This window comes from Athene noctua, chromosome 4 (assembly GCF_965140245.1).
Source record: "Athene noctua chromosome 4, bAthNoc1.hap1.1, whole genome shotgun sequence".
Classification (NCBI taxonomy): domain Eukaryota; kingdom Metazoa; phylum Chordata; class Aves; order Strigiformes; family Strigidae; genus Athene; species Athene noctua.
Window position 1 is genome coordinate 12,749,011 of NC_134040.1, and position 27,427 is coordinate 12,776,437.

Genomic DNA, 27,427 nt, shown 5'->3' on the forward strand with positions numbered 1-27,427 from the left:
AAAGAAATATCATACAACTTACATTCAAATTTTAAGTTCTATCTTTTCCTTTTCACATTCATGGCTCCCTACTAAAAGGTTCCTGGTTAATTTTTCTTTTATTCTTCTTCATATAAATGTGTCTAGTTCATAATTGTCTATGAAACTTTACAAAATAAAAATATAGTTCATAGATTAGAGCTTTTTTTTTTTTTTCCCCAGCAAACTATCCAGAAATTTAATGGGAAATGCTTTTAAACCCAACATTTTTGTCTATTATCTTGTTATATAAAACATACAGAGCTCTCAGATTTTGATGGGGAGCTCAGATCCAGGAGCAGAACCCAGGATCACCAGATTCAGTTTCCAAATCTGTCACTCATTTCTTATAACTCTAGTGCAACTTCTTCAGTTGTTTTTGTTGTTTGTTTGTTTGTTTGTGGTTTTCTTAACTTCTACAGATTTCAGATGGCAATTTCCTATTGTTTAAACTCACAGTAGTATAATGAAAATGTATTCATTTCTAAGGAATACACTGCATCTGCACATTATGCTGAAGAACTCTGAGTCTCCATTTCAGATAGTCCAATGTATAACAAAAACCAGCCACTAAGTAAATTACCTTTTTTTTTTAAAAAAAAAAAAAAAAGGAAATTTCATTGCTTTAAAAACCAAGCTACACTTTCAAAGCAACCAACATTTTCAGTCAGAATATTTATTTCCAAAACAAAATGGGTAAGTATGACATCCAGCAACAAATTAGAAAGGATAAGGACTCTGTTTGGGCAAAAGTCAAATATATTTGTGGTTTGTATCAGGCTTGCGTGGCTTACTTGCCAAAGAATTTAAGGTTGATTCTGAAGCCAACAATCTCTGTGCAGTTTATACTGCACAGAGTTCATTTTCCAAGATTTAGTAGCATTCTCCAAACTAATTCATTCCTTTTGTTTTGCACTCAGTTTTGTCCAAATCCAGACACAGCAGGAATGGTACAGTTTTGTTAAAAGCATTCTGCTGTGCACAGTCATTTCTCTTGTCCTTAATACCAGGTTCAAAGTGGAACTAGGGTAGACCAGAAGTGAGGAAATGTTGGATTGTCTGCAGCACAGAGAAATCATCACACTAAGGCACCTTCTCTGGTAGATGGATGTAGAGCTCTAAAGTCTACCAAAGAGGCTGAAAACCAGTTGCAGAGACTAAAGGTGTACAGTGATTTCCTTCTTTCCTTTCTTGTGTCTTTGCTTCTCAGCCATAGCACAGAGATGTAGACATCTCTAGATATTGACCATGCAATATGTATTATAATAACTGAGCAATCTGTGGTCACAGGAAACTTCACCATCAGAAGTGCACTTAATTAAACAGAAACATGGACATTTAGTTTGTTGTTTTACACTTTTCTTGTAATGCTCTGAGATTAAAGGACTTGGATCATCTACTTTCTTTCCTTCTAAATGTATCCATAGCTCAGAAGTAGAGACAATACACAAAAACGAAAAAATGTGGCTGAGTCCACTGGCTGTATGTGCACATAGGTGTGTGGTCCCACTTCTCCCCTTGAGACCAACAGGTTTGATTCCTTTTTCTGGTTCAGCTGGATCCTGAAAGCTGCTGTCACCATGTAATCTTATTCACTTGTAGTTACATACTCAGGAAAGCAACTACTTAGGTGGTCTCATGCTTTTTCCACAATGCTTGCTTCAATATCACTGGCTTTGCTGACAGGCATGAAGTGTCTTTTGCATGCTAAATACTTGCACTTTTTTATTTAAAATCTTTTTTTCTCCATACAAGGTACTAACATAAGGCAGACTTCACCATGGGCTTATGCAGCTATCTACCTCTGTGAATGCTTCTTTAGACACCACAAAACTTTACAAAATGGTCACATTTCTTTTATTAACTCATTTATCAACAAATATGTTTAAGTCTAAGGAGCAAAGTCCTGTCGAAGATTCACTCCTGCCTCAAGAGAAGTATTTGCTACAGAAGAAATGAAATTTTCTTCATTCATGTTACCTATCAGGCAGAAGAGACAGGAAAGGAGAAGAAAGGAGATGGTTGTTTGAGTTCAGTGCAGAACAGAATAATGAAATTCTCTTGTAAGTATAAAACGAAATCTCTGAACTATTAATCATCATCTTTTAGACCTCACAGAGGATGAGGGTGATTCCAGATGACTATGGAAAAGGAAACATTTTGAATATATTTTTATATATATATATATACACACACATATCTATATACACACATATATATGTGTGTATATATATAACCACATATATAAACCAGCAAAATAGAGCCCAGGGAGTTACAGAATTGATTTTCATAACCACAAAGATAACAAACAATTAAGCTATCCCGTTATAAGCACCTTGGAGATAATGAAAATGATAGCAAACAGCCACTATGGATTTGACAAAACCAAATCATGTCAAACTAATGTAATTTACTTCTTTTATAGGGTAACTGGTTTAGTGGATAAAGAAAGGAGAAAGTGTAGCATGTTTTGACCTTTGTTGACTGTTACACAGTTCTAGCTGACATTGTCTCAATGTAAAAAAGAAAACTGCAGATAAAATCATTGTAGTGAGGAATGGGAGCACATACCCAATTAGAAGAATCCATTTTCAAAAATAATTATCAAACAAGTAAATATTTTTAAATATGTATCACAAAGATATGATGGGTCCCCATTAAATATTTTCATTAACACCTATGTGGTCAAATAACAAACACATAAAATTTTGCAGATAACACAGAAGGAAGGGTGAGGATACTGACTGATGGAAGCAATGTTCAGAAATCAACATGATGAAATACCCATGACCAACCGCAGAAAGTACTCCTAGAGAAAAAAAAAAAACACCACACCAAACAACAGCAAAACAAAAAAACCCAACAAAGGTGCAACAACACAATGGAGAATAACTTTCAAATATTGAAGAAAAGGCTTGGGAAATTCTGGGCAATTAAAACAAGAATGCAGTATTGCTGCGAAAGAAAAAAAACTAATTCTAGGCTGTATTCAGAACTGGAAAATAGAAGACATGAAGGTAATTATTTTGATGAACCTGACACTGGTGGAGCCTCTGGTAGAATATGGTGTCTAATTTTGGATGTTATATGCATATTTACACACGCACTAAAAATGAATTTGAAAAAGGGCAAGGATGACTCATAAGCTGCTTTGAAAATGTAACCAGTAAAGAAAGACTGAAAGAATTGGGCTTTTCTCTGGAAAAAAATAAAGCTGAAAAGTACAACAAAAGGTTTTTATCTTCAAAGAGATCAATAAACTTAAAAGACACAGCTGCGCAATTCTCTAATTCCTTCTCTTCAGCACTGGTGAGGTCACACCCGGAGTATTGTGTCCAGTTCTGGGCTCCTCAGCATGAGAGAGACATGGACAAACTGGAAAGAATCCAGCAAAGGGCCATGAAGGTAAGGAAGGGATGAGAGCATCTCTCCTATGGGGAAAGGCTGAAGGAGCTGGCGCTGTTCAAGCCTGGAGAAGTGAAGGCTTGGAGGGATCTTACCAATGCATATAAATACCTGAAGGGAGTGTGCAAAAAAGATTAAGCCAGGTTGTTTTCAGTGGTGCCCAGTGACAGGACCAGAGCCAAAGGTCATAAACTGAAACAGAGGAGGTTCCCTCTGAACTTCAGGAAACATTTTTTTACTGTGAGAGTGACCAAGCACTGGCACAGGTTGCCCAGAGAGGTTGTGGAGACTCCATCCTTCGAGATATTCAAAAGCTGTCTGGAAATGATCCTGGTTGACTAGCTCTTGGTGGCTCTGCCTGAGTAGGGGGCTCAGACAAAATGACCTCTAGAGGTCCTTTCCAACCTCAACCATTTTGTGATTCTGTGGTGGTAATGCTACAAGATATCGAGGTTGTTTACTCTCCCTCAGTAGAGCAAGAAATTAGTGAAACATCAGGATTAGAGCTAGAGATTACATAAACTCTTGAGATATTGCCCAGTCCCAAATCCTATAATGTTATAAAAATTATAGAAATTACTCTAGAAATTATGCAAATTCTACTAGAGTAGTATGGGAGCTATGCACAAACTCTATACGTACTCAGCAAAGGCACTGCTTCAGTTGGTGAACTATAAGACTCTCTGTGGATTTTTAGGAAAAGACAGAAATAACTTTTCTGCCTGTTGGTCCAGTCTCTTGCAAAAAAATACTCATTTCCATCATGGCTATTCTGATTCTACAGAATGAAACCCATGTTCTGACAGAGCACAATAACTGCACCACTGATTTCACCATTCTCTGGCTTCAGTAAAATTCCTGAGATTCAAGAAAGTGTCCCAGCACAGTCACAATTCCCATGAAAAATGCAGGCATAGAGCTTTGTAATTCCTGGGGTAAATTTCCTAAGTAATCCAGTACTTTACGTGCACCCAGTTTAGCAAACTGTTTGAAAAAACCACAATGATTATTAATGCTGTTACTGCAGTAATGCTTGTTGCCCTATTGAGGACACGGTTTTCAAGACACATCAGAAGACCCCATTTAAAAGTATTGCCAAATATCACTAGAATAAAAAAGAAATATTTTTCCCAAGTAAGAAAGGCAGGCATGTATTAAGTAGGATTCAATGGATTAGATGAAAGCGTGAGCTACAATAAAGCAATACATTAGAGTAATCACAATCTAATTGCTCAGGTGCAAAACATGTATGCCCAATAAAAGCATACGAATGGAAAAAACTGGAATGCTGCAGCAAGTGTAACTGATGATTAGAAGTTAAATATCAAGATGATAGTAATTCATAAGCTACTAAAACCTTCCTCTTGATTAATTAAATTTCATTAGAACGCCATCAAATCAATTCTGTTGGAACTATGAAAGATGATGCTGTGATAAATAATTTTTGAAAGAAATTCCAATTACCTTGGAAATTAATTTACTTTTATTTGTAAGAATTTGGGATCCATAATTTTTACTTCAGTGTTTCCGTTGCCATAACAACTTTGTACATTTGTTCCTAGTTCATTTATGAGCACATCATTTTTTAATTTGATTGCATCATTTGATAGATAAGACAGTTTAATGCAGTTTCTAAGCTAACTCATTTAAACTATTTGCTGGAGGATTGCTGGTTATTTCTGTTCCTGATAAAGCTCATAATCAGGGGGAGTTAATTTAATAGAAATTATATGCAATGATAATCTTTTCCAGGAAATTCATGATTCTATTCAAAAGAAAAGAGCATCTATTCAATAGATGTTCCTATTTCAGGTGAGCAGTCATAGCCGTCGGCTATGCAAACCACCTGACTGCAGCTATGATGGTGCTGATGCTGGAGACTCCCAGAGACTCATCAGGTAAACGTTCAGCTTCCATGACTTAATTTAGGAGGAATGAGGCTGATTTTGACAACACAGTGCTCATCTCAGATGTCGCAGACATAGCTTTTTATAACCACCACACTTGCCTTCCTCTTTAGCTTTTCTGCTGTTTTTCAGGATTTTGTTCATAGGCTGTCACAGCATCAAAACATTATTTGCCAGAGTAGGTAGATTTTTAGCTAGTGTTCCATACCATGGATCTCATGCCATATACATTAAGACACCTTGAGCAACTTTTTGTAGTATTATGCTAGTTTACCTTTGAACCGTTTTGCATATCGTCTCCAAAGAAAATGGCTTTGAGGAGCCTGATGTCTGGATCGTTAGAGCAGCACAGCTGAACGTGCAACAGTTTTGCTTTATTGATGGATGTCTGAGAAAGCTCAAAGATGTCAGAGTGGCGGCAGTGATCCTGCTGTACTACCCCACCAAGGTTATAAAGACAGCACATATGGAATTTATTCAGATATTTAACGTAGCAACTTAAATTCTTCAAATTTTACAGTCATACTGAAGACCAGTGATGATAACTGCATGATGCACAGCTACTTTTGTTTGAAATCAGATGCCTCTTTCATTCTAGACATGCTGCTTTAATCTCCCAAGTGCTGTGTTGGCTTTTGCTCTCTTCTATATGACTTTGTCATCAACCGTAATGTTTGAAACAGCATACAGCCAAGGTAGCAGAATTTGTCTGCACAGTGCTGTACTGCCTTGTTCACATATTCTAATAAGATGACATGCCATTTGGGGATGGAACAGGACCTGTATTTTTTTGGGAGAGTCTTCAAATGTATAAAACTACTGACAATAAAACCTAGGATTTGAATCAGCATCAACTGAGGATCCCACATACGGGTGATATGAGCAGTCTCAGTGGCTCTATCCTGGATAACATGTCTAAATTCCTCTGGGTAGCACCTAAGGAAAGATGTCCAAACATGTGCTAAAAGGCAGGTACTGAAATTCTCTATGGATCTAAACCTCAATATCCAAGAGTGAGTATGTGACCGAGCTGCTAAAGGAAACTAGACTCTCAGAGATGCTAATTAATTATTTTAACAACTCTCAGTCTGTCTCTTGGAAAGTATTCATTTAAATGGAAGCTATTACAGAGCTATGCTAGAAAGTGGTACCTAGATCTTGTTCCACATACAAGCCTTCCTTTCCTGTAGTAAATCATATTAGTAGGAAATACAATTGTCAATGAACTTACTGTACTGTTAAAATATTTTTTTAACTGTCACACCTCCCTGATTATTTTTATAACACAATTGCTGTGTCAATTTCTGACTGAATACTTAATCCCCCTTACAGTTCATGAGATATCAGAGGCCATTTACATTAAAACAGCAGCACCTTTCTCAGTTTTACATAAACGAGTAGCATGTTAGAAGTTTCTCGTCAATTTACAGTGAGATCAAAGACCTGAGACCTTTGCTTCTCTTAGGCCTTTACCACAAAAGATGGCAATATAAATGAAAAAGCAAATATGACAATCTTCTTTTTGTTTGGCCTAATGTAGTTCATAGTATTACAGTGCCTCTGAATATACAGCAAGACACAACCTCCCCATGCCAAAATCTGTAAAGAAATTACCCAGTTGAGGGAGTAAAGTGATAAGGTTGTGGCATGGAAAGATGCGCTTCATCTCTAGTGTAACCACTGCCAACAGGTAGTGTTCTTAAGTCACAGAGCGGCGACTTTCATTACTAATGAAAGATTTTCCAGGGGATACATGGGTTGGAAGAGTGGGTTGCTCATGACTGTGTCCTACAGTGCTATTTAAAGCCTACCATTTTGAAAAAGAAAATGATAGAAGAATCTTTATAGACATGCCTTCCTCCTAACAGTTGTCTTTGCTTCCTTTACACCATTGTAAAATCAACAAAAACTAGGTAAGTCAAAGGGTTCATAACAGTAAAATGGATGAAAGTAATGTAAGATTCAAGCTGCAATCTGTTACACATCAAGATTATAATTCAGCATATTTTTCTAATTCTCCAAAAGAATTCAACAGAGGTCACATTTTCTTCCCAAATTGCAACTACAGAAATGATGAATGCTTCCATGTGCAAAAGTAGACACCTGTCTACATAAAGCAACTGCACATAAAGAGTGTTTGTGTACACAACAGATCACGTGCAAATATACTGAGACACTTATGATTTAAGTGCCTTAAACTACAAACACATGCATATACTTAATGCACTAAAGAGAACAGTAGTTTTGGGTTGGTGGTTTGGGTTTGGTTTGGGTTTGTTTTGTTTTGTTTTGTTTTGTTTTTTTGTTTAACTGCCAAAGTGAAAAATGAAGGGAGGAAGCAATTTAGTTAAAATTGAACCAAAATATGTTTTTTCATTGTTTCCTTCTCCCAAAAAATAATAATTGCCATTCATTCTTTTATGCCAAAAACCTTGATTTCAGCTCTTCTGGGGAAAAAGAAAGGAAATGAATGCTTAGATTCTGAGAAGTACTGGGGAGGAGCAGGATGAGCATGTTCCCATTTATCCAGAAGCTCAGTGGCTCCATGATGTTTGTGAATTACCTCCAACATTTTTTCCATCTATTTGGTAAATTCCTGTCCAAGAACAATCTTTTAACATGTAAGCTGTTTGGAAAAAATTGCAGATTTAATGCCTAGCCTGTTGCCTTATACAGAAATATATACAAGGTGGACAGTGAACAAAATGGATTAATTTAAAGAGAAACATGACATTCTAGAGGATAGCTTTGCATCATTCAGCTCTCTTGTGTCATCTTACTTAAAAATCAAATTCATTTGCATTACTTACAAAATTGTATGATTAATTCTTTAGCTAAAAATTCTTTTCTCTACTCACACATTTTAAAATCTGGTCTCTTTTGTCACACGTAGGAAATTCTTCATTCAGACTTGACCTGACAGACCCAGAGTGAATAACCTATGGTCACCTGTACTATGGCTCCTTCATTTTGAGACCAAAATATAACAACATGGAATTCAAGACCTCCCACAAAATTAAGTAAAATGTTGAACAATTTTATTGCTGGCCTGTTTCTAATGTTTACCTCACCATCATTTATTAGAACTAGAAACTAAAATGGAACTGTCTCCCTGAAAAAGAAGCTAGAGCACCACAGCACCAGGCACTGGGTCAGTAACAGAGGCTCAAAATGACACAGAGACTCTATTTGAATGACCAAGTCATGTGTCACCCTTTTTCTGGCCCTCTCTTGTCCTTTAAATAGGGACAAGATGATAAAAGATACTTACAGAACATGGATTCCTAACATTTCAGCTCCTCTTATTCAAATATATTTCCAGGTCTGCCCTCAAAATGTACTAAATATGGGCTTTAGCAAGTCACTGAAAATATCATGTTCCCATGCTTCTGAATATATTATAAAAACTTTACAGAAAGAACAGCAAAAAGTGAAGCTTTACCCACTGAACAACTTCTGAACAGAGGAAGAGACAGGAGCAGTCCCATGGTTTTGGCTCCAAGACCACAGGTTGGCAGTGACACTACAATACACTGACTTGCTCTGCTAACATCTGTGTCCACAGAGATGCCAGCAAAAGCATTAACTTGCCATTAAACAGGCATCTGTACATCTGGATTAGACAATCTAGATTAAACTGAAACAGAGTAACCAGTTTGCTTTTTCAATGCTTTTTTCACCATTCTCTTCCCATCTTCCTGTGTGTTTCCTCCATCAATTGGCAGACATATATGTTCCTCATTATGCAGAGAGCAGAACAACCATTTCATAACTGAGCAATGCTTCTCAAACAAGAGATTAACTAGCTGCAAATAAAACCTAGAATTTGCCTTGGGAAATTAGCTATTCTCTTACATAATGAAGCTTTATCTACCTTTTTTAGGGGCTGAAATATGAGAAAGTCAGTAGTGAAGAATTCACAACTCAGAGAAGTATCTCCACCTTGTAAGATGTTATCTTTACTAACTGATGCAGATTTTGACATTGGACTCTTTACTCAAAGTCCTTACTCAAAGACAAGAGGAAAGGTAGCATGCTGCCACGTGTGGCACAGCAATATGCCCCACAAATTACACATAGTGTTGACAGTGATATTTTTAAAGATGAGGTTGACATTCCTAACAGAATTGACAGTTGCAAAAATCCAGATGGTTTTCTGTAATATCTAACACCTGTTAATACCATATCCACCTTGTTTCGAATAAGTTTAAACTAGACTATTTTCTTGCCGTTCATTATCACCTAGGAACTCAACAGGGATGCAACAATGGACTTTCAAGACAGCAAAACACACATGCAGGTGTCCTGCAGTTCAGAGACGTAATAATGTTCCCAGCAACATCTTAAGTTGTTACTCTATGAGACCTTAGGGAAAAAAACCACAACCTCTTCAAAAAAATACAATTACCGTAAAGGAGGATTTTGATTCTACCTGACATAAAGAAAAGCAGACCTTTTATGTAACCTCTTATTGGCCTGTTAAAAGGCGTCAAGGTCTGCAGTATCACGATAGCCATGGTTATTGTGCCTACTGGGTTTACACTGCGATCTAAATAACCTGGTTTGTGAAACACTCTCAGAAGCTGAACTGTGATTGAGAAGTAATTTTAACAGGTTTGAAACTTTCATTATATGAACTACTTCCTCTGAAGAGGAACATCAATATTTCAGTCACACAAAAATTCTTCCTTTTTCCACTGAGTTAGGCCATTACTCAATCCAGCGTTATTAAGTCATTTTTCCTACATATAATCTATTGTTAAGTATAACACTGGCTTGCAGTAGCTTTCATTCTTAAAGATTTAGAACAAAATAAAGCCTACTAGACCATGCACTATTTTGATGAATATATATCAATTAGTTGAGAAAATTTCTTAGCAAACCTTACTTATACATTTAGCAATAAATGGCGGATTTAAGCTGTCAGTCAGAAATTGATTTTCACACAGATCAAGCTTCCTAAACTTTATGAATACTTTATTGCTTATCTTCCCTAAAACTCTTAACTAGGTCTATTCGGAAACTGATTATTACATAAAATCAGTTTCCTAAAGTTTTTAATACTTTACCACTTAAAACTCCTAAAAATCTTAACTAGGTCTATTGCAGAGAACAATGGAATAAAATAAATTTTCCTTGGCATTTGAGTGTACATATTTTGAATACTGCAGGGGATTTGGATGAATGATTTAGATTAATGTTAACTGGCAGATAAGAAGTCAGTTTTATGAAAACTTTTGACACGTCAACATTTGTTTTTTCTCTGTTTTGGAGAAAACACAAAACTTTCTGAAATGAAGAAGGCTACCAGTTTCACATTCCCCCATTTTTTCAGCAAAGCTTTCCAGACCACTTCATTTTGGATGTTAGGACAGAACAGGAATTCAAATGGAAGTCCCCGATGAGTCATGTTAACATCCCAGTAACCATGCTAGAGAATGAGAAGTCTCTCTTACACACAGTGTTACTAGGTCCCTTACATGTCTTTCCCAAATAATCTTTTATGTGGATTTTTTTAAAATAAAAATTAAAAACCTTGAGGGAAATCCCTAACACTCTCTGCTCCATAATTTTGTTGTATGCTTTTTCAGCTAATACCTTCCTGCCTCAGAACTAAGTTATCTCTACTAATTTTTGGTAAAGAGTCCAATGTCAAAATCTGCAAAGTCCTTACTCAAACAAACTCTCTACCAAAGGGAGAAAATTAAATTCCTGTAGAAGTAAAAAATGTCAGACTAGGTCTTTAGTAACGGATCTGGGGATTCTTCAGGGTGAAAGACAGTTAGTTTATTCCCATTACTATACACATGTTCACCTTGCCATGTTCTACCCAGAAAACAAAAACACCTTTTATCTAATAAAATGCAAAAATGGCATAATTGATTTTTTTTTTTGGGGGGGGGTGGGGAGTGCATATCAGTGGATGACAGTTCTCAAAAGAAGCAAATCACTGTAGATTAAGTCATGCACAGAAACTTAACACAAGTGTGGAGGTTTGGGAGAAAAAAAACTAAGCCAGACAGAATAACAAAAGGTCTCGATGTAAAGTCAGACAGCACCACTGGGCAGACAATGTCACCCTGAAGGTAAAACCCAATCCAAAGCAGTAGGAAGCTGATACAATGGCAAAAAGGAAACACATACTGTAAATTAATTCTTCCCATTATCTTTAGAGTCTGGTAGGAAGGCTGAAAGTCTTCTCAGAGCCAGTCTGTGACAGTAAGTGGTTGATATCCTCTATGTTCAGTAGAACTAGCTGCAAAGTAAGGTCCTACAAGCCTGGCATTGAGATGCTGGAGTCAGACTCTTGTTCTGCCCTTAGAAACATGCAAATCACATGATGCTTTTTGTCAATCTGGCCTCAAGTACCAAATCTAGCTACAGTTTTATATATTTCAGATGGATGACTTCAAAAAGGTATAATTTTACATGAGCTCTTTAGCCTATTCAGCCAGATATTTAAATACATCTTCACAAAATCACTGTTTTTAATGATACTTAATAGTAGAAATATCCACAGAGCATATAGTCATCACACACCTTTTTATCTGACAGTAAGTACAGTTTAGGATAAGCTTTTGATCCCTCTACTTCCACTGAATCAATGGAAATCCTTCATTCAGAGGCATAAGTATCTCTGTGTGGCATATATTATACCATAAAAAAATCCTATGCATGACAGAAGGGGAAGATGGTGGAGTAATACTGTTCTTCTCAGGTCTTATACATATAAGAGAGGATAAATGGGACAGTGAAAGAACTAACAGACCAAAATCACCCCTACACAGTATAGCATTATGAACTTGGCACAATGCTTTTAAGTACATTGGGTGGGATTTCTGTTTTGCTGAGGAACCTTTACACAACTCCACACTGGGCTATTTAGTTCTTTCCTGGGGAAAATGCTACCGGTACACATCAAAGGCTCTTAGGAGAAAAACCTTGTCATGAACACACTGAGCTCCAATACAAAGGATCACACAAGCTGTTCTGATAGGAGCACATGTAACAACCTGCACATCTCTGAGTGCATTCCCCTTTCCTGCTGAAGTCAGCATGTGTCTTTCTCCCTAATTGGACAGGTGTTTTTTACAGTCAGTTTTAAAATAATAGCATTTATCCTAGAGACAGAGCAAAACCTGCAGCTCAGATCCAGATGTCCCTGATCCTTCGGGAAAACAACAAAACAACAAAACAACAAAAAAACACAAACAAACAAACAAAAAAACCCGGGGGACTGCATTGCAGAATTTGGTCATTTTTAACTCTATTCACTGTATCTGCCTCAATCACTGCACAGAATAAAAACGTGCATTTGTTGGAGCTATGTTTGGTTACACAAAGTACTGTAATGCTAGTTACTAGGACAACAATATAGTTGTTTACACTGTGAAGACAATTTTCACAAGAAGAAAGGATAGCTATTCAACATTTTTGAAGTCTGCCTAAGAATCTCTAGAAAACAGAAAAAATGTAGGAAATAGTTATTTTTTAACCTATGTTTCTCGGATTTGTATTTGCAGTCCTATTATTCCACTCTTCCTGGTGGTAACTTTGAAAAATTTCATATCAACATAAGAGTTCATCTTTACAATGTGAAATACTGCACTCAATTAATTTCAAAGACAGGTTGCATACTAGGGCTGTTTGGAAATCAGTGTAAGATTCTATGTGACTGCAAAAAGCAAAAGACATTGACTCGAGGACGATCTCACAAACATCCACAACTAAAAACATGCTCAAGTGCAGAGAGAGCCCTGAAAAATAGAGATGAAACCAGGAACTTACGTCATGACCAGTGTCTCGTCTCCAGGTTCACTAAGTAATCCATCTACAAAGACTGAAGTGCTGGTAAAATTATGTGTACTCCAAGTCTGGCCCTCATCTATGCTGAACCTGTAAAAAAGCAGAAATGGTTTTCATTTACAAATATTATTATACAAAACAGAATTAATTTATTCAAAAAAACATCCACTCACTACTAAAGCCCAGGATTTGCGATCACGAAAATACAATATGCCAGGACAATGTATCGTATTAATGTGATTTTTTTTTCTCAGCAATGTATCCAGGAGCTCAGGTCTTTATTAGAAGGTGTATAATAAATTTGCCACAACAATAGAAATTCTCATGCAGATAAAAACTAAGGTCTGTCAACAAACTATCTTGCTACCTTCTAGGTTCAAGAGTAAGTGAATTTACACTTTATTCTTTCTAGTAGTCTCTGAATTACAGACCTGTTAAGCAGAGTTGAAACATGAGAGGCAAACCAGCCCAATTGCTACAACATGTGGGAGGTGCAGTAACTGCAGGCACCAAGATGATGGCCCTTCACAACTCATACCATCCATTTAAAAAATTCGCAAAAGATGCTGATGAATCAGAAAAACATACTCCACATACTCCGTGCACCCAAAATTTATGAACCAAAGCCTCTTTCCTTCTGCACATTTCCTCCAGGTCTTTTGGATAGTAGGTTAATGATGACTTTCATTCTAGCTAAGCAAGTACAGAGCCTAGTTCCTATTAGTGCACAGAGTATTATGTAAAAACAAACCTAGTCACAACTGTTAAAGATCTCTTACATTTTTCATGCTGAAGATGATAGTTTTGTATGCCATTACATAAGGTTACCAAACTTTGCTTCACTATCATGCAGGTTTTTTATAACCATGCAGTATTTTATAACAAAATGTTTTGCAGCAAACCTTTCCTGCCAAACAAGCTGAAAAGACCATTTACTACATTGTCGCTATATGACAGGATCTACGCATACTTCAGTTAATTCGTGCATGAGTATCTCAGATGAACTGGGCTTCTTGTATACTGTGTTACACAGTACATAAGCACTCTTAAGTCCTTTCCCCATTGGCTCCAAAGTCCAAATGATATTGCTCTTGCCAGAGCAACTTAAAGCTATTCTCCAGTGTCTTCATTCACTGTGCCCCTCGGAAGGGACAGAGTTTTACTACAGTATGAATGAAGTATCATGACTGGATATCTAAGCCACATATGCGTGATTGGTTGATCATCATTGCCATATACTGCTGGTGCAAACCAGTAGCAGATAACAATCATGCTGAACATGTCTTGTACTGTAGAGTTTCAGGACAGACTTTTAAGCAAAACCACCTACACACTGATGCAAGGAAATTTCATTATGATTAATGCATTATGCCATGGTACCTTAAGCACCATGAAGCAGTCTTTAAGAAAACATCCACCTCGACTTTGTTGACTTAATGAATGTTAAATTAAGCTGACTCCACCTGCATTTCATACATAATCACATTGAAATGCTCATCTTAATCTCTGAACTTTGCCTGAGCTCTCAAATACACAATAGTTCTACTCAAATCGACTGTAGGATTACTTGAGTATTTTCAGAGGGATAGATGTGTCTTTGATGGCCACAATAACTCCACCATGGTCCAGGTACAAGATATGGTGCTCTTCTTCAAAGACCTACAAGGCAGACAAAAAGAAATACCAGCTAAGCAAATGTAAAACCAGCTGAAATAAAATGTACAAGCAAACCAGGATTAAAAGACTTTATGTTTTATAATGTCCACACTTCAAATTGAAAAGGACATAAAAGTCAGTTTAACTCTTATATTTCTCTCAGCTGTAGAAGAAAAGAAAGTTAAGCAGGTGAATCAGAAAACGTTCAGGTTCAAATCACAGTCAGATTAAACTGTCTAAAGTGATTTTAGCCCAACCTTATATTTCTCACAGTATGCATTCTGCATTCCTTCCTATTATATATCACCAAGTGACCTATCACCTTACTTTGGTATTTGCCATATTCTGTGTATCTTGCAGAATAAAATGCTTTGTAGACTAATTCTAAGAAAAATAGGAAAAGTACTGCTGTCTGTGACTTTCTCACATGTTCTCCAGATTCTGCAAAACTGGAAATAATTGGTGCAAGCATGTCTTCTGCATTTCCAGTGTCAATGATTTATTTAAATTCAAACTTCATGTGATTCCACAGAGGCTGTTCTGAGTTCTGAACCAAAAATACATGTAATATTGATTTAATGATGTAAAGGATTCAAAATTTCCCGAATTATTTTCATTCATTTTATAGAGTTCAGCAGCAGTACTAAAATAAACAAACAGGAGAAATCTTCCATTTTTTGCATCTGAAATCTGTTTTATGACAGGGTTTACTCATGTTATTAACCTGTGAAAGTTCATTTAACATAAGCACAGGTGATAAAGTGAGAGTTACTACACACACTTAGCAGTTAATGGACAAACATGAAGCCTCCTACATGCTTTACAGAGCAAAGGTGAAAAACATAAAGGTTAGTTTTACTTTGCCTTGTGAATGAAAACCTACGGACAGTACTAAAAGCCTTTTTTTTTGGCAATACTAAATACTATATTTAGAGTAATTATCAGCAAGACTGAATTGGAGTGGAGAAAAAGTATCATACAGCACATTCACAACTACTTCAAAAATAGTAGGCATGTAATTTGGGTTGAGAATTCAGTCTTCCTCTCATCTAGTAAGAACATATTTTATGGGAATCCTAGGGCTTCAAGTGTCTGATCAGTTTTTCAGTGTTGCCAATTTACAGGCAAACCCCTGATATGAGGCATTTTACAGTCCTATCTACTTGTTCCACACAGCTGCATATTTTAGAAGACAATTCAGTAAAGGACAGATATTAATTTTAGATGCATTTCAAAAGGATGAGATCAGCTGGAGTTAGATAAGCAAGCAGAGTTTTGATCCTCCTCTAAACTTTGAACTTTTTTTCAAATAAAAATGAAACAGTATATGTTGGGACAGGAAGTCTCCAAAAGCTTCATCATCATACTGATGATAAAGGAAGCTGATATCTGCATCACTTGATCCAAACTATGTTTTCCCAGAAAAGCACCATGGCAGTTCCTCATGCAGCATTTTAGTACCCCAGCTTCAGCACACCATAAGGCACAGCCAACACATTACAGGCATATTAATGCTATCTTTATATCATGCTCTTCTTGCACACATTTCAAACATTTTATAACCAAAATTTATTAAATTCCTTATGAAATATCTTAATCTATAGTACATCGAAAAGAATTAATGATTTCATGCTTGTGGAGTGCAGCACAATACCAAACATCTCTACTTTCTGGAAACAAACCCAAGACAGTTCGCAAAAAATCCAGATAAAGGTGGTCCCAGTGTCAGAACTGAAGTTCAAACCCAGGAACAAGAGACATGTGTTCAGTCAGCCACAAATTCTGATGTATGTCTCTCCACTAGCTAAAGCCAGGTAATAAATTTATTATGATCCTTGCTTGTAGCCAGCCATTACAGAACTAGATTTTTATAACCTATTTCTATTTTTTCCTTATTCTGTAATTTTTCGAGCACATTATGAGCTTTATAATCATAATGTCCACTTCTTTTCTGTCCCTTTCTTCCCTCTGCTCTAAATGTTTTTCTTGTGTCTGTCCTAACAACTTCAGCAGCTATTTCAGGACAGAATATCTGTTAGGAGCAATTAGCAGAGCTCCATTAAATCAAAGAAAACATGTTTAAATGATCTTAAGAGTAATTTACTCCACACAGTTTTACTCTGAGATACGGAAGTTTCAAAAGTAACCAAAAATACCCAAAGTCACTTGCTTCTCTCACCAAGTGACATCCATTTCTAAATTCAAATGTAGAAACACAAGTCTTCCTACACAGAATGACAGTTGGAGCTTCCCAGGGGTGAGAGGCTGGGATCGCAGCCTTTCCTGTTGTGCTTAAAAGGTGTTACCTCTTAAGATGTCTACAGAAAAACAAGTATTCTCATTTAAACAAAGGTTTCCCAAATTGCTTTGATACAAAAGGATTTGACATAGAGAAATAATATTTCAACAAAGCACTGGACTAAAGCTCCAGAGGTCTAGATTCAGTTCCTAGATATACAACAGACTTTCTGTGTAACCTTATTAGCTTAATTGAGCGTTTTGTTGATACACTAGTTACTTTGGTAGCAGAGCAAATATGAAAGGCTTTTTGTTGCTGACTTTTTCTGTTTATTTAAGCCATTTATTTTGAAAGCCAGACCTTTCTCTTAGTCTGCTTGCCCTATTTCAAGTACAGTGCTTTAACAGATGCTGTTGAAATAGCAATGGCAACCATAACTGTGAACATAAATAATTTAAAAAATAAATAAATAAAATAAACTCATATGTATACGCAAGGTCATACTTAGCATTTGACAGAGTATCCTAATATTTTAAAAACCATGACTGAAGAAACAGGCCCCACAGGGGAAAAAGTAGTTTAAAACCTGTATGGTCTGAAATTGTGTTCAAAGGTAGCCCATTTCTCCCAAGATGCAAGATTTATTTATCTGTCTGACTCAGTATCATGTTTATTAATGAATTTTATGATATTGTTTGCCTGGCGTAATAGAGAAACCTTGCAAATAGACATATATGTCCCAGGAGTTCACCTTAGGCTACATCTTCGTGGGTCACTTAAGATGATCTAAGCCCACATAGTTCATGATAACATCAAGGTGAGATTCACTTCCCTTACAGGCCAGATTATGGCTGCTGCATGGACATTTAAGATACTTGTCAATCAGCTCCTAAACTACTGCTATTTACAGTGCAATGTTGTACAATACACAGTCACAAATTTCAGTTTGCCTTAAAATGGTACACAGTGGAGTGATGGCTTCAGGAGATACCAACAAGCAGCTCAGGCATCGTGCAACAGAAAGCCAGAACAACAACTGGTGCCAGCCCAAGTGATATTCTGGCTACTTGTAATCACAATCCTTGTTTTTACTTTTCCATTTATCACTAGTGTTTACTTAATTTCACAAAATTCTCATTCGGTAATTTTTATTTCTACCTATAAACACTGGCTGTATATCCTACCATAGTAGGATATGAACTCTCATATGACCTTACTGTATGCAAGCTATGAAAATATGGGTTCCATTGAAATCTTTAAGTGTATACAGCTGGTTAAGAAATTATGGAAGGAAAATGATCACTAGGTCACTGTTAAATTGAGAATGTATTACAAATTCAGGAACTCAAGGACTGGTCCCAGTTAGAATCACAAACTGAATCTGAGTCAACAATGTGATGGTGGTGCAAAGAAGAGAAATCTACCAAAATGAGATGCCAGTAATGTCAAGACATCAAGGGCAATCATTTCATTCTGTTTAGTACTGATAAAATTTGTAATTTTGCATTCAGTTTTACATGCTTCAGGAGAAGGATGTCATATTACACAGTCCAATTAACGAGCAACAAAAAGTAAAAGTGCTTTAGAAATCTGATCCATTAGGAAAATAAATGGATTTGAGTTAGCTGTTTTCCAAGTGGGAAAACCCTATACTCTGGGTAGAAATGGTAATCACCTTTCAACATCTGAAAAGTTATTCAAAGGTGACAGGAAACTACTACTCTCCAGAGACAAGGAGAAATCAACTTATCTTGCAGAACTTGTGAAACTGCAAGAACAACAGCAAAAAGCATAGTCTGCTTAAGTTAAATATTCAAAAAAATCTATGAAGAGTGGTGACACGCCACAGTCAGACTGAAGAATCTCCTACAGTGAAGGGCTAACAAATAAGCCTGGCAAACCTCTGTTAGAGATGTTTCTAGTATGTTTGATGTTGTCTCAGAGCAAATTGTTGAATTACATGATCTTGGACCTTCCTCCCAGGCCTACATTCCTATGAATCAATACTGCTATTATTTCAGTAAAGCTTTTAATTAATTCCTTGAACTACCTTTCCTTTTAAGTCTTTTATATTTCTCTTCTGCGTTGCTGTCACTCTATGTAAGCACAGACTGCTTCTCTTCGTCTGTAGACAGCCCAGCAACATGATGTGTGGCATGTGAGAAAGGTTACAGGCATTCACTCATGACAACCACAAAGTTTCCAAGTCAGTGACTTAAACCCACCTGAAGGGTTGTGCCAAAACATGAGCTTTGTTCTGCTTTTACCAGCTCACAAGACCTGTAATATACTGTCTAAATAACTCCCATCTCAGACTGAAGACTTGTCTTTTGTTGCGTGAACTCCGACAGAGAGAGGAAAAGTGCTGCTGTCCATTGAAAGATTATGTTTGATCATAAACAGTGAGGCCATGAAATACATACAACAATCTACATTTTCACTCTGATAACACATATTGAGTAAGCTCCTTCAAATGCCTCGCAGCAGTTTTAATTAAAATAAAGCTAGCAATGGTGTTTTTCATTTTGACTGTCATAATGAGGGATCAGTTTGTGGTTGGTTTTACAGCAGGAATAGTCATCTTAAGGTGAAGTTTCATCACATATCATTTGCCTGAGTGTGTCTCAAACAAAAAGCAGCAAAAATGTGAATTTGATTCCCTTAAGTCTTTTCTTCTTATTTTTCACCCCAGAAAAACTATAGAACTTTGGCAAATTGTGACAATAAATTATGAGTCCTCTGTGAAGTATCAGACAACACAGTACCCACTATAAATCCTGGAAGGCTTTTGCATTTAAAAACCTATTTATCATATGCTAGATTTCAAGAAAGAATTTGGCATAACATTTTATCTTTTAAACCTCAAAGGACATTATCATGACAAAAATAATGTATTTCTTTTAAAAAGTCTTTCTGCGGAGTACAAATAGCACCCTACAATAGCAATATAATAAACTGTATTTTCCTCTTTTAATCTCAAACTCTCCAAGCTTGGTAGCACTGGTGAGAATATTTTCACACTTACTTGCTCTCAGAAAATAACACAGCTTAATTTTATTTCAGCTGAACACCAAAACAATATTTTAACTGAAATTAATTGTCTTTTTGACACACTTTGGCCCTTTGAGGGTGTTTTTTTTTTCTCCTGGATATACATTATAAGTGGATTCCAGATCACACTGTCTGTTGTTGCTATATACACACAGAAAGAAAATATCCCTGTGATTAAGCATTGCTGAGACAGAGCAATTTAGGAAGAAATACATAATAAAGGTGCAATGCTTAAATTTACACTAGGCATTGGAAGCAAAAGACATCCAGAATTCAAATGACATTACTACATAACTGTTCTTTTTTTAATTCTTTGGTGCTTGTAGTCACAGAATTGATTAAATCATATTAAAAGACATTCAAAGGTTTATTGTTTTTTTAAAAAATATCTTTTCACTTTCTCAGTTTCAGTGAAGAACAAAGTTTAAGCTTCGGTACCAGTTTTTAGACTATGAAGCAAAAGACTTTCTGCCTTTGTACCTAAGCCATGTCTTTTAACTTGAAATATTTGTACTGCAAGGTCTAGCCCAAGTCCACTTCATCATTAGGATAGGAAGATTACTTAAATTAGTAAAAACCTAAACAGACTCTATTATTTTATGCAAGATACTTATAATATCTTTAAAGAGACAAAAATATTCAAGTTTTAGCTGAACCTGATAGCAAAATCAATATGAGTCTTTGCAAATCATCTTCTTAATCTCTCCCAGATTCCAAGCGAAATGGGGATAATAACAGCCACCTCCCTCAAAAGAGTGGGTATATAAAGACAAATTAAGCATTATAAGATTAATCTCTTTGGGTACTTTAAAATTTCCAGATACCTTTGATGATTTTTGTGTCCTACCTGACGCCACGTGTTCCCACAGTCAGATGTTATGTACATCTCTTCTTTATACTCAACCAGCTGAGACCCCAGGTTACCTGTCACAAAACAGGAGGAAACAAGAGTTGCACCCACATGAGCAAGAGAGGTTGGATCTAGTCCTTACATCAGTCAGAGTGGGAAAGTTTCCAGGTCAGAGCAAGAACTAAACTCAGATGATCAGAAGGCTTACTTCATGTCTGGTAGCACTACATAAAAACTGTAAAAAACATCTACGTACACTTTAAACTGCTTCCTTTACATTGCTAATTATCCATAGGTGGGAGCAATAATTCTTAATTCTAATACTGAAATGCAGATGCCAAACCAACATTTTAGTTTTGTTGCTGCATGATGAAAAAGTATTATAAAAGGTCACATATTTAAGATGTAAGTCTGAAACACTGATAAACTCAGAAGCCATACCTTAACCTTAATCACATTCTATAAAATTATTCATCTCGAACTTAAATTGTCGAAGTAAAAAATGTTTTATCTGTAAGAGTTTATGAAGTGGCAGCAAAATCTAGGATCCAGAGAAATATGTAACACTGAAAAGATGGGTCAGGGGGTTTGAAAAAGGGTGTAAATACAGAAGAATCTAAAGCAGAATTATTTGATTTACCTAAATATTGACAAGGAAGCTACTGAATATTTTGACAAAAAGCACTGAGGAGCAGTAGCTAGCATTCAGCATGCTGCAAAGCAAACAGAAGTGTTAAAACAAACTTGTGGAAGATGATCTTGGCAGATGCAATCCCAAATACTGTAATCTCCATCTTTTGAAATGTAGTATTTCAAACAGCAAACTATTATACTACTAGGCAGTTTGCAGTGTTCTAGGGGAGAAGCAATCATAGCACAATATTCCTTCTAAATTATGTCCTCCAGGGAATTTTGACTTAAATATATGGTTTGCATGTTTTTACAGTAGAAATAAAAGTTAGCAGATCCTCTCAAGCAGAAGAGAAGAGGAAAGAAAACACTTGAGATTAGGATAGCAGTATGAAATTTCACTTGTGTTATATAAATAGCAGTTTTTAAACATCAAACCAGATCTGTTTATGCAGAACATGCTCACTAGTGCTGAAAGGATCCTGAGAGGAATGACAGCACCCACTGCTCAAAATACATGCTCTGTCTGGACCATCAAGATTGTACATTCTCCACTGTTTAATGGTATAACTCTACATTACTTAACCCTAAACACAGTCTAGACAGGATTAGGAAATTTATGTTGAATCAGGGAATTTATAGGAGTTGGTTCATTTCTTTCAACTTCCTCTAACATTTCAGAAGATGCCACTGCCCCCTCTTGGGTTTTCATCTTTCCAACTCATTTCACATGCTCTCATTTATCAAATAATTCAGCACAGTCATGTAATTTTGAAAATAAGACCCTATTCCGGTAGGCAATGAGGAGATTTAATAAGGTCAGTACAGTATGGATAAAGGTGATGTGGACTAACACCTACTTAAGAACCTGGCTTGTATGGATGAAGTAGATGTATGACCTGCAAGATTAGAAATGTGCCAAAACCAGCTTAGCCTTAAAGTGCAGGGATGACCCTCATGACTACTACTGGATGTGACAGCAGTTGTGCCAAGTGAGAAGGAAAGAGAAACAGGTAACTGTGGAGTGAACAGCCCCTATTCTTTCCTTGAAACATCTTCATCTTTGAAAAGCAGCCCACCCCTAAGTCAGCACGCACGCTGTGGGGTGCTTGCCTGGCAGACATGGGGTCTCACTTTCCCACTGCTCTGCCTGCTCAGTCGGGTGCTGCAGCTGGGGTAGCCAGGGCCATCATATGGCTTCACAAAAGGGTTATCATTTTCACACGTCTGTCTAGCTTTAAGAAACAAAGGCTCTAGTGATACCAGCAATCAAAACGAAACCTCTGTGACAGAAATTGACAGAAAGTCACAACTATACCATTGGAATTAAGGACAAAGGACCATAGGCCTAACAAAAGTTTCAATTTATGTTTAAGAACAGATTTAATTTAGGTTTTATTCTGTCCAGTAGTCCTTGGAAAATTACACATTTTGGTTACAGTCACGTTGCATTCATTTAGGCAGATAGTCCAATAATAAGAGAAAAAACCCCAACAATTAAATGTGAACATTACCTAACGAGACAGTTTGAAATGGAAGCGTCACACTTGAATTCAGTTGTATTTTCTCCCCAAATACAGGTTTATTTAAAAACATTTGGTTAATGGCCGTTTTGAACTTACTCTCTCTTTGAATCCTAAAAACCCATGTGAGCAAAGATCAGGAAAAATTATCTTAACTAGAAGAAGGTATGGATGAGAAATTACCTTCTCAGGATTGAAAGAATGGAAGGGAGGTTTGATCTGTTGTTTATAAAAAACATATTTCTTTCACAATTCTTACTTTTCTCTGTATAGTTTTCACTGGTATATATTTCTGTGAACAGGTATGTTCTCGTGCTTCTGCAATTACTCGCAGGTCTCTTTTTGCGGGATAGCTAAGGATAGAAGTATTTATTTGCTTGCTAGAATCTAAAGCATTGCTGTCAGTCTGCACCCTTCTTTGCTCGGATACCTTTAATGAATGCATTGTTAGTTTTGTTCCTGTTTATTCTACCTCTTTACACCACTTACTGAAATCTACTTGCATGAGTAGGTCTTTACTTTGAGAATTACTATGGATCTGCACTTTAAAAATTGCAGTGGTAAATTGCCTTAGCTAATGGAGAATTAGTCTGTGAACTAAGCAGCATCAACTTGTGCTTCATTAGAAAGCCTTTTATATCCAGCTGATATGGTAATGACTGAAAGATATTAGCAACAGCTTTGTAATTGCAGCTCCGCAACAAGACAGGCATGACATCTCCTAGTTTTGGTTTTACCTTTATTGATTTTTCTTGGTAAATGAGCAAAAGGAGTTTGTGGACTCAGTTATAATTACAGAGAAATGCTATTCTGTCAAAAACCACAAATGATGACAGACTTGGAATAAAGGCTGGTGTACTGCTTTGGGAAAAAGGACTTCACTGCTCTTTGACCTTTGAAAGTTGTCCATCTCCAAGCAAAGGGTGAAAACCTAGAAGTGGTGCAGGCAGGAACTTCTGATTGCTGACATAATGTTCTGCACATTACTGAATGCCGTAATTTCCACTAGTTCCAGATTTATTAGGAGATGCAATTATATTCCATAATTTTGCAAATTTTATAAAGTCAAGTCTTCAAGAACGTAATAGAATCCTTTCTGTAAGGGAAGATAAAACTTGTCAATTTAGTTGCAGTTTGCTATGTGGCTACTGTAGACAACGTCTTGTTGAAAAACAGCATCAGTGGAGTCAGAAGGAAAAAGCGGGTGAGACAGCAAGTAGGAAACATGCATGACCAATGGAGACAGGGAGGCTCCTGAAAAGCACACGGGGTTGTTTGAAGCGGGAAGCAACCTTGCAGCCAAACCTCAGAGGTGACAGGCAGAAGTAAATTTCCATAAGAAAACATAGGGGTGTATGATGAGTTTGTTAAACCAAGTATATCTTTGAAAGCTCTTAGCCTAAAAAAATTAAACCAGAATAAAGCTAAGTCCTTCAAAGAACTTACCAGACTCACTACAGTTTTATGTACAAACCTTTCTATTTAACATGTCACACAAGAGTTACGAGTTTTCTCTATTTAAAGAGTTATATATATTGTTTTATCTTTATTTTTTATGATCTAATAAAAAATAACTTCAAAGGTTTAGGACATTCTGTTCTTGAGATTTAAAATAAAGCACATGATTTTAGCCTCCAGCTAGATCAGTTTGTCACATTACTGGATTAAGCCAGCTAACTAAACAAAGCACATGTAATAGCACCCTGTAAACCTCTTTACATCCAATTCACATCAAATGAAATGAAAAAAATCCTGACCTTAATAACATTACAAACAAACAACTGCGAAGTCACAGGACCACTCAAAGTAGAACTGAGACATCTGAAATTTTCCGTGCCGTATCTGAGAATTATGAACTGTATTTTGGTAAGTGCGGCAGCCAATAACACACATGCACAACTGACATCTCAATCAAGTGATACAGAATGTGAGAAACAGGCAAATTATGCTCAGCCCTGACTGGAAGCCAACATTTCCAGTGTGTAAGTACCATTCCCACCACATCCTGAAGCATTTGGACTATACCTCACACCCACAAACATCAGTGTGCTGTTTGTCTGGCAAATCACGCCAAAACCTGTGTTCCTTACTACAGCTGTAAATATCTGCAGTAACTCCAGGTGTACCATTACAACATGGAAACTTTTCTATCATTTTAGTGGGTCTGTGTTAGATCTCAAAATCCATCTGTGGTAACAAGTAAAGGTAATCTAATACACTGAAGGCAATTCAGGTCCATACTGAAAAAGTTACTTCAGCTGGAATGGGTAATCAGCTGCAGGCTTGTCCTGGTTTTGGCTGGGGTTGAGTTAATTTTCCTCATAGCAGCTAGAATGGGGCTATGTTTTGGATTTGCGCTGGAAACGGTGTTGATAACACAGGGATGTTTCAGTTACTGCTGAGCAGTGCTGACACAGTGTCAAGGCCTTTTCTGCTCCTCACACCACCCCGGCATGGAGTAGGAAGGGGGTGCACAAGAAGCTGGGAGGGGACCCAGACAAGATAGCTGACCCCAACTGGCCAAAGGGATATTTCATACCACGTGATGCTGTGCTCAGCAATAAACCTAGTGGGGAGGTGGGCAGGTGGGGTGGGTGCGTGCATGGAATTATTGAACTGTTCTTACCTCAACCCATGAGTTTTCTCACTTCTACCCTTGCAATTCTCTTCCATCCATCCTGCTGGGGGGGGGTGGGGGAGCAAGCGAGCAGCTGTGTAGCACTTAGTGGCCAGCTGGGGTTAAACCATGACAAGGCTCTTTTAGCCAGAGCTAAAAATGTTATCATTTTAACATCACTTTTTGAACTAAGTGGCCTGAAAATTCCTCTGACATGACACAGATTGTTTTGCCATCTAATTTCAAGAATTTTTGTTTGTAATACAGAAGCTTCTCAAGTTTGTTTTATGTTCTTTTTGTAGTTAAATGATAGGAACAGGAAAGAAGACCCTTCAATTACTGTTTGCTTTAACTTTGCCTTCTATGTTTCTCATCCAATTTAAATATGTTGTTGTTAAAGGCATTGTTAGCGGTTCATACTCTGTCCCCAATAAAGAGATATGGCATTGTTGCAAACACCACGTATACATGAAGTAAGGGAAGACTGTCCTGAAGCTAAGGCCAGTTGGCATGACCTGACCATGTTCACACCACATAGTGCTCAGCCCTGGCTCTCCCCAGGTGGTGCTCCCATGGCCAAAAGATGTATTTTTGTGAGGTTTCCCCTGCCCCACCCAGTTCAAATTACCTGAAATACCATGGGAGTTATAGGCCATGAAATTTTGTTTTCAAAAATTTCATGTGATGAAACTAAGGATGTGTGTGGCATGCCCCTTGTCATGAGGGATGTGTCTGAGGGTAGAAGGCCAAGGTATGATAGTTTTCGTGAGCTGTGTAGGTTAGGAGAGGTAAACCTTGAGTCTGTCTTGACCTTATTGTCTTGCACTTATCAAGAAACAAGTCTCATGTGTGTGTCTTCTCCCAGAACATGGCCTGGGAGACCACATATACGTGAATTGTTCTTAAGCACTTCCCCGAAGGCTTTTGTCACCAACAGAGCCAGCATGCTGTGCTAGAGGGACTCTTGGCCTGACTCTATATGACTTCCCTGCTGTTATGTTCTGGCACCTTGTTTCTTCAATTTAGGAAACAAAAGGAAACATTTAACTCTGTATTTTGGATTTTTTGATTCAGCACAGTCAATTTTCATTCCTCTTACTTGAATTCTTATAAACTTCTTCGGACTGTGCTTTGGGATACAGGAAACGCTCTTTTGCTTTTCTACTTGTCCTGAGTAAAGGGTAATTTTAAAGTAACTGGGTAAAATCAGACATTCCATTGATACAAGGAAATGATCACCTGCTTTGCAACTTATTTACTTATAGCAACTTATAACGATTTCTGAATATTGCTTAATAATCCTGCTTGCCCTGACTGTTCTGTGGAAGCTTACCAAGGGCTACTGCTACTGTGTTCACCAAAACAAAGCAGTTTTCTGTGGAAACTTACCAAGAATTACTATGTTCAGCAAAAATGCTTCTTGACCTTGGAAAGTAGATGTGCTTAACTAGTTTAGTCTGTTTAGTCTTGGTAATGAATAAAATAGCCATATATGGACAGTAGAAATGAATACACTGGTACTTTTAGATAAGATAGAATGAGTAAACGGGCTGAAAACCCTCTTGTTATTCAAGAAATTGGCCAAGAGAATCTGGGCATGCTCTGGGGAAAAGTACCAGGTGAGAGAGACTGTGAGCCTTCCTCCCAAAAAGCCCCCGAGACGTCCCCCAGGAGGCAACACGCAGGGGCAAAGAGAACATCAGCTGCTGACACCAGCCTCTAGAA

The 27,427-nt window shown here is 37.1% G+C and overlaps 1 protein-coding gene across 5 annotated transcripts in view; it reads right to left on the reverse strand.

Moving 5' to 3' along the window:
- SORCS2 (sortilin related VPS10 domain containing receptor 2) overlaps window positions 1-27,427 on the reverse strand; it is a 571,991-nt gene that overhangs the window by 38,199 nt on the left and 506,365 nt on the right. For all 5 annotated transcript variants that reach the window (XM_074904464.1, XM_074904468.1, XM_074904467.1 and 2 more), the window contains exons 12-14: window positions 20,930-21,006; window positions 14,704-14,795; window positions 13,119-13,226 (exon numbers count right to left, since the gene is read on the reverse strand). In XM_074904464.1, coding sequence (XP_074760565.1) covers window positions 13,119-13,226; window positions 14,704-14,795; window positions 20,930-21,006 — 277 coding nt within the window. The remainder of the gene's footprint in view (window positions 1-13,118; window positions 13,227-14,703; window positions 14,796-20,929; window positions 21,007-27,427) is intronic.